At 37.4% G+C, this 13,569-nt stretch overlaps 1 protein-coding gene across 1 annotated transcript; it reads left to right on the forward strand.

The window, feature by feature from the left end:
- The first annotated feature begins 229 nt into the window (after positions 1 to 229).
- BMI1 (BMI1 polycomb ring finger oncogene) lies at positions 230 to 3,166 on the forward strand. The gene is made up of 9 exons (XM_006887059.1): positions 230 to 341; positions 668 to 764; positions 1,263 to 1,318; positions 1,419 to 1,469; positions 1,626 to 1,734; positions 1,816 to 1,861; positions 2,315 to 2,413; positions 2,667 to 2,747; positions 2,837 to 3,166. The coding sequence occupies exons 1-9, from the start codon at positions 230 to 232 to the stop codon at positions 3,164 to 3,166; spliced, it is 981 nt and encodes a 326-aa protein (XP_006887121.1).
- Positions 3,167 to 13,569: the final 10,403 nt, after the last annotated feature.

Consider the following 13,569-nt stretch of genomic DNA (forward strand, 5'->3'; position numbering starts at 1 on the left):
CTCCAAGAATGAAGTGCCAGACCACAAGTAACGCTAGTGGGATGTTTTTTTTTTATTCAGTAGAATTGAATCTGATTAGTAAATTAATGCTCAGAAAACATTGGGACAGTCCATCTACCCAATATTAAACGAATGTTATGAACTCCTTCAGGATTTCAGAATATATGATTACTAGGAGTTGGAGATAATTTCTCTTTTTTTATCTTGCAGAATCGTTTATCAAGCAAAAATGCATCGAACAACAAGAATCAAAATCACTGAGCTAAATCCCCACCTGATGTGTGTCCTTTGTGGAGGGTACTTCATCGATGCCACCACCATAATAGAATGTCTACATTCCTGTAAGTACAGCGCTTTAGACAGCTTCTGGGCCATGTATATTGCACATTTCATCCTGAATTTTGGAAACTTGTAATTTGCATAATTCTTGGGTATTTGAGAGAAAGTGATGGAATAATTTTCTTCTCTTTCACATAGTATCTTTTTGTTAATATTTTATTCACAAGTATACAATGTATAGGTGTTCTCACAGATAGTGAATGAATGTAATTGGGAATACATTTTGATATTAGCATTTTAGTAGCACTGGGCTTTGATTTCTGACACAAATTGTAATGCTTTAGTTTCTAATTCTTAATTTACAAATTTTTTATGTTCCTATATCTAGTCTGTAAAACATGTATTGTTCGTTACCTGGAGACCAGCAAGTATTGTCCTATCTGTGATGTCCAAGTTCACAAAACCAGACCACTACTGAATATAAGGTAGGAAAATGTTTGAAATCTTTGTTCATGATTTAATGAAGGCTATCCTGACGATTTCTATCCCAATAGAAACTTTACCCTTGAATGTTATTATAGTTCTTTTATTCTGTTTAAATGGTAAATGACTTTGGACAAACTTTTTAAAAACTTTTTTCTTTTTAATTATTCTTTAAAATTAGAATTTCAACTCTAGTTTGCATTGTTTCATTCAATTCATGATACATAGTGCTTCCATTCTGTAGTCTTAATTTGTGTTCATTCTAGCTAGTTCAGTAACTTGAAAGGTACACTTTTGACTCTGATTTTGAAGTATTAGAAATATAAAATAGTCCTATTAACTTAAAAATTTATTTTTTACTAACTTGAAAAAAGACATTTACAGGTTTTTTTTATCATATTGGCAAGAGTTATAGACTGTCACAGTTAAATACCATCACGTGTATAAGACAAAGACGCTATAAAATTTCATGTTTCCCTTTCTGATTTATTCTTTTTCAGGTCAGATAAAACTCTTCAAGACATTGTATACAAATTAGTTCCAGGACTCTTCAAAAGTGAGTAATTTGCTTAAAAAATTAATTTAAAGAGAGGGTTCAGTGATTCTTACCTGCTTTACAAATGCTTAACTACTGTTTTCTCTCCTTGTTTTTTCAGATGAAATGAAGAGGAGGAGGGATTTTTATGCAGCTCATCCTTCAGCTGATGGTAATTTTTAAAAAGAGGAAATTATTTTATTAGGGCAGAATGTTTTATCCAGTGAATAAATGTTATTAAAATAGTTTCATTTAAATTACTATTTTTATTCTTGTAGTTACATATCTATATATAGTATTTATGGTGAATTTCAAAATGTCCCTATAGCTGCCAATGGATCTAATGAAGATAGAGGAGAAGTTGCAGATGAAGATAAGAGAATTATAACTGATGATGAGATAATAAGCTTATCTATTGAATTCTTTGACCAGAACAGGTAAATTCTCTAGGAAATATATTTCATGCTCATATAGTTGCTATATACATTGTGTTACTAATAAATTACATGTTTTTTTAGATTGGATCGGAAAATAAATAAAGACAAAGAGAAATCTAAGGAAGAGGTATGTTTTGTGTTGCAAGAAGATAGAGAAAATACTGCTTGTTTTTTAGTTTAAAAGAGTTTGTATTGCCCATTAAATTGCCTACTGTTAGATGATGATGTGAAATAGAAAACTGTCATCTTTGATGTTTAAGGGTAATCTTTATCCCATACTTAACAAATATAATCTATTTTATGATTGCTATTATTAAATATTTTAATAATTCATGTTTAATACTCTGATATACTTTCAAGTTTTATTATGTAGAACTCAGCCATGCGTGGCAACGCCTAACAACAGCACCTTCGTTTAGTATTGGAATAATAGTAGACTACAAGTATGGTTAGTTTGGAATTTAGTCACATCCAAATTTTGGTATTAGTTTCCTTTTATCATCTTTGGGAAATCTAACTGAAAATGTTTTCTTACCTAAAGGTTAAGAATTGAAAAAAAAATTACCAAATGTATTTTTAGGTAAATGATAAAAGATATTTACGATGCCCAGCAGCAATGACTGTGATGCACCTAAGAAAATTTCTCAGAAGTAAAATGGATATACCTAATACTTTCCAGGTATCTACTGAGTAGTCTTTATGCATTATATGCAGATTTTTTTTAATGGAATATCTTGTAAAATACCTTTCATAAATCCTGTTTTATACTTTGAAAAGAAATAACGTAATACTTTTGATAATTGTTTTTCCTACTTGAAGTTGTAGAAAGTATCTTTGCACAAATGTTTCTGAAGCATTTTTTTATTATTCACAGATATCATTTGTTATTTATTCTTTATGATGTTTATTGAAATGTAATTCTTTTTAAATAGATTGATGTAATGTATGAAGAGGAACCTTTAAAGGATTACTATACACTGATGGATATTGCCTACATCTATACCTGGAGAAGGGTAAGTAGAGTATATAATAATCTCAAATTAATGGGGGCAAGATATATTTTAAGAATTAAGACAGATTTGTTTTCCTTTTAACTCTACAGAATGGACCACTTCCTTTGAAATACAGAGTTCGACCTACTTGTAAAAGAATGAAGATCAGTCACCAGAGAGATGGACTGACCAATACTGGAGAACTGGAAAGTGACTCTGGGAGTGACAAGGCCAACAGCCCAGCAGGAGGAATTCCCTCCACTTCTTCTTGTTTGCCTAGCCCCAGCACTCCAGTCCAGTCTCCTCATCCTCAATTTCCTCCCATTTCCAGTACTATGAATGGAACCAGCAACAGCCCCAGTGGTAACCACCAATCTTCTTTTGCAAATAGACCTCGAAAATCATCTGTAAATGGGTCTTCAGCAACTTCATCTGGCTGATACTTGAGACTGTTAAGGAAAAATTTTAAACCCCTGATTTATATAGATATCTTCATGCCATTACAGCTTTATAGATGCTAATACATGTGATTATCGTCCAAATTGCTTTCTTTTGTAGTGACATTAAATTTGGCTATAAAAGATGGACTAGATGTGATATTCATATGGACGTTAATTGATAAGAAAAAATATTTCTATAAAGAATTGGTTTTGGGGGAGACAAGATTTTTTTTTTCTCTGTGTTAGGAAAGATGTGAAATGGTTTTTGTAACCATTGTTTGGCTTTGGAAGTATTCTGCAGTGGATATAAGAATTGGGCCATAGTTTGTTAATCTTTCAACTAATGCCTACATTACATTCTCCTTAATTGTTGTTATGCTGTTTTGTGAACCTGTAGAAAACAAGTGCTTTTTATCTTGAAATTCAACAAAACGGAAAGAATATACATAGAATATTGCATTCTATGTAGCCATGTCACTGTGAATAACAATTTCTTGCATATTTAGCCATTTTGATTCCTATGATTCATTTTTACTTTTTTTGTTGCTGCGCAAAACCGATCAAAGGAAAGTAAACTTCAGTTTTACAATCTCTATGCCTAAAAGCGGGTACTACCATTTATTTTATTTACTGACTTGTTTAAATGATTCGCTTTTGTAAGAATCAGATGGCATTACGCTTGTTGTACAATGCCATATTGGTATATGACATAACAGGAAACAGTATTGTATGATATATTTATAAGTACTATAAAGAAAATATTGTGTTTCATGCACTCAGAAATGGTTCTTAAAATTCTCCCAGATGGTTCGACCTTTGCAGATACCCTATATTTATCAGCATAGAATACTTTTAATGTGGATATCAAATTCTAAATTCTGTTCCATTGAAAGCAAATTGCAAGTCATTAAAGTTAACTTTTCTCCAGTAATACAGGTTTACTTTTAAGTTTAATTGCTGTAATAAAGGAAAACATCTAAAGAACATTGCAGGATTTGCTCATTTTTCATTGATTATGACTGAATAAATGTTTTTTTAAATGTACATTTAACACTATAATTCTGACACAATTTTTAAAATAAACCCAGTTGCTGGAAGAGGGCATTTTATTGAAATCTTTTAATATGTGGTATAGCTGTAATTTCAAATTTAAGACTTACTTTTAACAGTTATACACAATAGAATATGCCTTCTCTAAGGCCTGGAAATTGAAGCAATTATGAGCTTCTACAGGTATTAATTTTTAAATAGCGTGAGCATGTTGAATATAAAAATGTACAACCCCAATAATTTTATGTTTTGCTTTGGTCGAACTTGGTGTGTTTTCATCACCCATCAGTTATTTGTGAGGGTGTTTATTCGATATGAATATTGTTTCATGTTTGTATGGGAAAATTGTAGCTAAACATTTCATTGTCCCCAGTCTGTAAAAGAAGCACAATTCTATTGCTTTGTCTTGCTTATAGTCATTAAATCATTACTTTTGCATATTGCTGTTATTTCTGCTTTCTTTAAAAATACAGTAAATTACATTTTATGAAGCCACAAAACATATATATTTTTATTTTGTCCTTAATTTGTATATTCCCACTGTAAGCATTCTTTCTAATTATAGATGTAAAATGAAATTTCATTTGTAATTGGAAAATATCCAATAAAAAGGATATTAATTTAGAATTTATTAGCTAAGGTCTTTAATAAAAATTTGATATGGAAAGCACAATTTGCAGAAGTTTTGGAAACCCTATAATGGATTAAACAGGTAAAAGCTAAAAGAGAATACATTGCTGTCTTAAATGGTGATGCTTCTTGAAGGGTACACACTTCACTGTATAAATTTTTGAAAGTCCAATTCAAAGATGTATCTTTATTTATAGTCTTTGAAGGAAAAGTTATCTCTGTTTGCAATTTTAAATTCAACACATTTTTTGAGTCCTCTAAACCTAAATGATGAACATTTAAATGATGTTCTAAGACAAAAGTTGAACAATGAAGTTTTAAGAGAGATTTTTATCTTGGGTGAATGTATGTAAATAATGAAAAATATAAGGCTAAAATTAATTTCAAATGCTTAGAAAATGCCATTGACTTATATAACCCAAATTAGGTAAGATCATCCCTGAGCTCAAAGCCCTTATAGCTCAACCTACTGAATGACTTATTTTTTCAATTGCTTGTAAATTGTGAAATAGTTAATTTATTGCTTAGCACTATTTAACATAATTGAAAATAATCCCTTTTAAGTTATTTTCCCCTACTCATCTTAAAAGTTGCTTAAGTAGGAGAAAAGATGTCTTGAGTATATAAAAGGGCATTTTGACTATAATTTCTAACTTCCCAGCATCTTTGAAAAAGATAAGAAGGATTATCTTTGAAATTTTCCCATGTCTCTGTCTCGTGGTGTGACATGCTTTAAAACTTGCTAAACTACCAATTTTAAAGTTTTATGAAAACCCTTATCAAAGCTCCTAATTTGTAGCTTTTGGACAGAAAAGTAAGTCCGCTTTAAGTTTGAATGACTTATGAATATACTATGGGATTCTCTATCACAAAGTTAGTGCTAACAAAATATTCTACATAAACTGCTCAAATTGATTCCACAGATTTTAGCTTAAATGCAAACCCAAAAGAGACTGGTTGCTGTTGTGTAAATAGTGATCTATCTTGTTTTACAGAGGCATTCCACTTTACAAGTACTGCGGCCCCCCCCCCAGCCTTTAAATTGCCGGCCGTTAATTGCATTGAGCTAAGAAGGGAAAAAAGTTGCCCTTCAGTCCACTTAACCTAGGAACCATATTGCTTAGTTTCTGTGCACGTGTTAGAATCTTGAAGCAAATCTTGATTTGCTTCAAATCGAGATTTGCTTCAAAACTGCCTAATCTTGATAGGTGCTTTCTTCATCCTTTTATTTCCCCCAGTATTTAGAGTTGCAATTTAATCTGTCAAGTCTTGGTATCATTGCATAGGCCAAGATAAGTTTTGTCTTAAAGCCTTGCTGGGAACTTAAACACCCATATGAAACACTACTGGCACAAATAAGCAAGAAATTAAAAACATTTCCTGTTTTAAAGTGGTATTGGCAATCTTTTGAAAGAGTGATATTTTAATTCTAATAATCTGCACAGTAAGTCAAGAATTATCTTAAACTGCAGGGGGGAAGGAAAGGATTGGTTTTCAGAGGGTAAATCCTTTTTTCTTTACATTTTTAAGGTTTCACAAGTATTTCTCTTCCACCCATTGAATCTGCAATGACAAATGTTGATTTAGTTTGGTATCTATGAAATAAAAATCCAGTCACATCATGAAATACTGTTACTTCCTTCTGTATAGTTTTCCTTGCAATAATTTATTTCCAAAATAAAAAGATACTTTTTAAATGGCATTGGAAATTATTGGGCTTTTAGATTGTGTATCTTCTAACAGTATACTAATTAAACCCTTCCCAAAAGCCAGATATGCCCTAAAGACACATAATTCGGACAGACCTAAAAGTCTAAGGCTTTTGAGTTTCAAACATTCTTTCACTTGGGAGTATTTCTTCTTGTATAAGTAATATAGCAGGTACACCAGGTGATAGTTTCTAAGGTTACTCTAAGAAAGCCCTCTGACTCCTCCAAAATAAAACTCTTACAGTAATACCTTACAATTAAAGTTGCTGAGCACTTTATAAGAGAATATTAGCCTCCCAGTATGTAAGACTCAGGGGGAAATAACTCGCGGAAGACCCTGGACCTCTAGGTCTCCTTGTTAATTTAAAAATCGCCCAATTTTGATTATGAAAGTCTCAGAAAATGTTTACACAGTCGAGTGTTTCCTGTTTCCGCAGCTAGGTTTTTTAAACTTACCCCCCCTTCTCTTGGTTCTTGAAACGGATTTCCTTTATTTGCATCAGTTTCTTTTTTCTGAGTGTGCAATTTGTAGCAGTATCACATGAAGAACTTCTCTATCAGCTTCTGTCTTCATCCAGTCGAAGACATCAAAAGTCATTTATCAGTAGAAGGGCTACTCTAAGACCCTTAAGAGTTACCTGAAGAAGTTCAAGTGTATTTGGAAAATTTACCCCAAAGTCTCGGACATTCAAGCTTCCAAATAAAAAGCACTCAAAGTACTTAAATGAATGAATGATGTTACTTCTGACTTGTCTTCACTCCCCCTCCAAATCTTTCCAATGACATGAGAAATAACTTCCAAAAATAGGCAGCATTGTTCCTCGAAGTCGCTTACACTAACTTCTTGTTCTGGTCGTTGGGTCATCAAGTAATTCAAACGTCATTAAGTTCGATCCTCATTTTGGACACTTTTTAACGTAGAGATCACCAAATCTACGTTCTACGTGAGCTGGAACCAAAATCAGGAGAGGAGATTTGGAAGACTGCCAACTATGGTACGCAAGAGACCCTCGAAAATTCTTATAGAAGATCAAGAGCGGTGCAGAGTGGCTGGAAGATGACAGCATACTGTGCATGTCTGTGCAGGAGCTACATACATTTTTACGTCTAAATACCCACATGAGGGGAGGACATTCAAATGAAACCGTGGAGGAACGCACTGCACTGCGTGGAAAATGCAGACAGAGGGGAAGGTGGAAAGACTCATTGCTTTACAAAAAAGTTTTCTGACGTTCTGGCGCCCGGTGGAAAGAGCACAGGTCTCCAGCAAGGAGAAAATAACTTCCTCTACTCTGGTAGCGCTGCTTTCTTGGGCAGCAAAGCTCTATTAAAAGGACAAAATTAGGCTAAAAAGGCGTCTCTTTTTCATTATTTTCTAATTAGCCGGTTTTCCGACCGCCTTGAAGAGTTGCGTCGCCGGAATTCGCTTTGCGGAGCGCCAGAGCCCAGGCCGCGGGCACCGGGAGGCCATTTTGCGCCTGCGCCGCTCGCCTCGCACGGCCCTAGGCTCCTCGGTTTCAGCTCCCGCCAAATTTGAAAGCGAGATTGTCAGGCAGCACCCGGGCTCTAGAGGAAGGGAAACGACGCCCCCTTCTCAGAATCAGAATCTATGGCGAGCGGTGGCAACAACCGTGTCGCGCGCGATCTCACATGGTGGTTCCATACGAGGCTGACTTTGCAGGCCGGCAAAGGGTCGAGGATACTGGGCAGCGGAGCTGGGCCCCGGCCCTGGGCGCAGTGCTGGAAGGAGTTGACAGCTTCGCCGAATTGGTGACTGTGCATGCAGACTCCTCCAAAGCGAGTCTGGGGGGATGGGGGAACCCCAAAAGTCGCCTTTGCCCCGTCCCTCCTCTCCATTCATACCCAATGCCTTTGGTCCTTCAATTCTTCTGTAGGATAGATTTTAAGCTAAAATTTTAACAAAAATGAAACGGATATCTTGAAGGTTCCCAAAGGCTATGTCAGAAAAGGCCAAGAGGAGATGGTCAGAGTGTAATGTCATGCGAAAGAACCGTGGCATGACCAAATTGAAGATGAGTGGCCCTGCAGCAGGACCTGCAACGTATCTGAACACTTCCCACATCTCAAGACCCCAGGATATTTAACCGAGATCCGAGGCTGTGCAACCAGGGAAGGGCCTTCGTCCTCCGCCCAACTGAGGCAAAGACGTCACTCTCCAAGGTGACTGGAGCAACCTGCTTTCTGCAGAGAGCACGCCTGATCTCCGAGTTATAAGCGCGCCTCTGGCGGGGGGTGGGGAGATGGGGATTGCTACATGCACCCACAGATCTGAAGAGAAAGGAACGACTGAACGGGAGTGGAAAGGGGTTCAGGTTAACCTCGCAAAAGGGACATTGGCCTAAAATGGGCGAGCCTGGGCAGTCAATGCATGCTGCAGAAGCCGCCATTTGGTGGCAGATTCGGGTATTTCAGTAGCTAGGGATGAACGCCACGTAGTTTGTCTACGTGATCATTAAAAAATGCAAATTTGCCCTATCTTGCCTTTTTTAAGAGGCTTTGAAACATTTTCCCCAGATCTCAACGGAAGACTCGTGCTGAGGTCGCCCCTTGAGCAGCGCATTCCTCAGTCCCGGCATACAGTAGGGACCTTTCCTCTGGCCTAAGCCGCCTGCACGCATGTACTAGGGCTAATGTCAAGAGTGAGGCGGCCCAGTGCAGAACTGAAGGGCGTGTCCTAGACTGAGCCAAATAGGAACCCATTTTCCTCCCCACAACGCAGATAATCTCATTTCCTTGGGGTCAAGATGGATATTGCCTTTTTGCCTCCCTAAGGCCATTTTCTGATCTCCCGTTCCACACCTCTGGCTGCGGTTGAGACACCGCGAGAGGCCTAGTGCTAAGAAGGAGATTCCACCAGGGCTGGCCCTGGTGAGAATTCCCCCTCCGGACCCTGCTGCACTCGCTTCCAGCTCTGTCCAGAGTCTTCTGGGGACTAGGAGAGCCAATTCTTTGTGTGGAATCTCAGGGAATCCAGGGTCCCCACTCAAGTTGCCGAACATTCGAGGGTTTTCTATTAAAATGCCCCGGAGCGTGAGGCGCCTACTGAGTGGAGAACAAAAGGGTGAACCCGAGGCGGGTCCGCGCGCGCCGCTGCCCTTTGCTCGTCAGGGCTCGCAGTCAGGGGGGCAGGCAGGGCTGACTCTGGGCCTGGAAAGGAGCCGCGGGCGCTCTGCGAAGTGCGAGGCCTGAGCCTCTGAACCTAAAAGAATGAATGTCTTTCAGCCAGAGCTGCCACGTTGCGTTCACAGAGGGCACAGGAAATTTGAGGCTTCTAAGGCAGTAACAGCCCCACGCGAGATTTCGGCCCTTCTAGGAAGGCAGCTGTGGTTAAAGCCTGAAGAAACTGCGGGAAGCTGGTTGGAGCGGGAGCCCTCTGGGCGGTCGAGCCAGCCCGGCCATAGAGCTGCAGCCTCGCCACCTTCGTTCCGGCGGCTGCGGTGCTGCGCGCTCAGCTGAGGCTCGGTTGCCAGTAGCAACCACACGACGGCGATTTGCAGCCTGAGCCGCCCGCAGCCGCCCGCCGCCGCGGCGGCGGGGATCGTTCCTCCTGTACACTTCGGGGTTGAGCATTAAAAACTCTGAAGGTTGCCCTTGTTGACATCTCTCGCCCCCGCCCCTCATCGTCTAGTACCCACCGCTCCACTCGAAAGCCAGCTCTGCCGACCCGCCCAGCCCCCAAGGCAGACAATAGGGGCGGCTGGGAACGAATACTGCAGCGCGAGCTGCGCTGAGCCTAAGCACCTGAGTCCCTCAGTTATGGGGTGCTTTGCTTTTAGATCCAGCCCGAGGTACTCTCTTCTCCGACTTGAGCAGAAATTCTTTCTCAATGGGCAGTCACTTAGAAAGCTTTTCTTGACAAAAACTAAGTATGGTGGTATAAAGAAAGTCAAGACAAGACGCCCACTCCTTCTGTAGTGACACCCATACAAAGAGCTTAAGGTGGTGTCTACTCTTGGTAACTGAATTTCCTCTGGGTAGAGTCACAAGCATGTGATAAGATCTTTCCTCCTCTTTGTCTACCAAGAATATTTTGCATGAAACCCATAATGTAATCAATCAATTGTGTTGCCTTAATTATTATGGCCAAACACTTGCTATGTATACATACATGGAAGGTGACTTATACCCATCTCCCCATGACATTTCATTTGATATATACCAAGTCAGCAGTGTGGTGGGCTGAGTGATCTCAAGCAAAATGATTGACGTTAGCCCTTAAGTGATGGTTCTCCCTTTTGTAGTATCTTTAGATTCTGGGATTCTGAATATTATAATTTTACAGCAGAACTCTCAGTATTGTTTCAGACAGATTTTTTTAAGGAAAAGCCTTCAAAGCAACCAGCAATTTAACTATTAGGATAATTTAAGAAATACGTGCAACGGTCTTCATGGATTGAAGTTTCATGTAAATCACAGGCTTTCTGTTTTAAATGCAAAGCCTTTTGAGGACAAGTTCCTGCCTTATTTATCTTTTTATTTCTCGAGGTCCTTTGTCACATAATTTAATAAATATTTCTTGAATTTCTAGAAACTCAGTAACCTTTAGTAGGAACAACTTATTAATAACTAACATAATGGATCTCTTTAATGAGCCCAATGAAATGCATTCCAAACTCATTAGATGTCTTCCTATCTATCTCTCTATCTATCTCTCTATCTATCTATCCAGGTGTTTCCAGAATTCCTAAGTGGAAAGATAATTAGTACATAAAAACTTGTAATTTTGCTATTTCCTAAAAGGTCTGAAAATGTGTTTGAATAGCTGTAAGTAAGGTGAGACTTTAAAGTGGCTTTCACAGTTTTCATACAACATAGAGTATTAACTGTCTTTTAGTCCAGGGGGAATGCTTAAGGGACTGGTATTGGCTTTTGCAAATATACTAAGACAATGCACATTGAAAGAAATCTAATTTGAATAAGCTTTAAAATATACCAAAAGTTGTTAATGTATCTTAATTATATAAAGGGGTAAATGCAAATAAACAATGTCATCTAAAATTACTCTTAGGTATGATGTCATAAAAGGGGTTCACCTTTAAGTATCACAAAATGTCAAGTTCATTAAATAAGACAGTTTGCTTCAAAGAAGAAAGTTCTACTTGGTCCTTGGAGGCAACATAACAACCTATAGCTTGCCCACCACCCCCACCATCACCTTAAAAATAGGAAAGCAAGGCTTTAGTGAAAAGTTCCTTTCTATGGTCTTTCAGGAAAGAAAAGCTCCAACAACTTGCTTTGGACCGAGTTAAAGAGATTATCTCCCTTTTTCATTACGACTGTGTCTTTCAGTGAATTGAAGAATAAGATCAAAGTGCATTCATATTCATGTGAATTATCGCTATTGACTTGAATAATGATGGATTTCATTGTTTTATTTAAACTGCAACCAGGAACGCCGCTGCTTTTGAGTCTACACCCCTAAGGCTGTAGAATTTCTTCTATGAGGACTCAAAAGCCAAGCAATTAGGTCTGACAACCACGTCATTTCCATAATGTACTTCCGTACAGAGTACTTTTCATTGGAATCAGTTACATTTCTATAGAGTTATACTATGAAATTTTTTACTCCTTCCCAACATTCTCCATACAATTCCCAAGTTTAGTAAACACACTTCCGAATATTTATGAATAAAGTGTACTGGAGTGATATGGTGAGTTTAGAAAGCATCTCGCTTTAATGTTATCAGTAATTAGCTTAGGAGAGTGTTTTTGCTTAGAATGTGATTCATTACAGTTTGTTTTCTAGTGTAACTGAAGAACTCAGAGTAAGCTTGTGAAAATGTGTATACCAGTTGTTTTCTTTCTAAATATGCCTCATGACAATTTTCTTAAGATATTTTTACTTGAGTTCTCTTTAAATTCACCCATTATTTTCTAATAAGAAAGTTTACCAGATTTAATGAAAAATCTACCCACATTCACCAAATGATCATTCTGCTCAAATAATTTTTTCCATTAAAATGCTCAAAACTTTGGAGATCTCGTTTTAGGAAATACAATTAGGTTTTCAATTAGATAATGGAATCAATCAAATTTTAAATAAGACTTCATAAAATGTATTTTCATGAACTTTAATGTATGTAATGAATATAACTTCTCTAAAGGAAGAATTCAATGCAAGTCTATAATATAATCGTGCTCTGTAATGGGTTTTGGGGAATATCCTTTCCTTGAAAAGTAATTGCTCTTTATATAAGGTACTTAACTTTTAAGCTTCTGCTATACATTTAAAGATCACACATTAACATCACATTTTGAAAAAACTCCCTATGCCTTTCTCTCTAATTGGGTTACAAGTTCTTATTATTACCATTTTGTGCCCTTAGTACTGCACCACTACTAACTAGCCAAGAGTTTGTCAGTAAATTACCTTTTCAGGTTGACCTTAAAAATACTGAATTCACTTTGATATTTCCATATTTGCTTAAATTTTCAAGACTGTACCCTTAGGATGTAAAAAGTTAAGCAATTGCATATTGTTTCACAAAGGGGGAGGGAAAACACTCCTAGAATAAAAAGATCATAGATAAATTTCCTTTCTTGAGATTAGTGATGGTCAACTTATTGAGAAGGGGAATTAGTTTTGTCTTTATATAAAATTATTAATATTTTAATGCTGTTCATATGAAAACCTTTATTCTTCATTTTAAAAAATATAGGATAATGCTGATGTAGGTGGAAGAAAGATGGACAGTCTTCTCCCATGCGATTTACAACCTCTGAAAACCTATTGGAGGCTCAATTTTTAGTAGGTTCTGAAGGCAATGAGTTGAGTTGAAGTAGCAGGTTCGTTAAAGTAATCCAGCTTTAGCAATATTCAAATAGCTCCTCTTAAATAGGGAAAGATGAAGAAGACAGGAGTTGTGTTTTGTAGCCGTCTTGAATTTTCAAACTACTGCGCAAGCCTCACCTCTGAAAGTGTGAGACGTCCCTAACCTTCCTATGCGATTTAGCGAAGATCATTCTGTTCTCTAGTAATTTCTCTGGAGAGCC

This window comes from Elephantulus edwardii, unplaced genomic scaffold (assembly GCF_000299155.1).
Source record: "Elephantulus edwardii isolate Elephantulus edwardi_28Jun2011 unplaced genomic scaffold, EleEdw1.0 scaffold00054, whole genome shotgun sequence".
In the NCBI taxonomy this organism is placed as follows: Eukaryota; Metazoa; Chordata; class Mammalia; order Macroscelidea; family Macroscelididae; genus Elephantulus; species Elephantulus edwardii.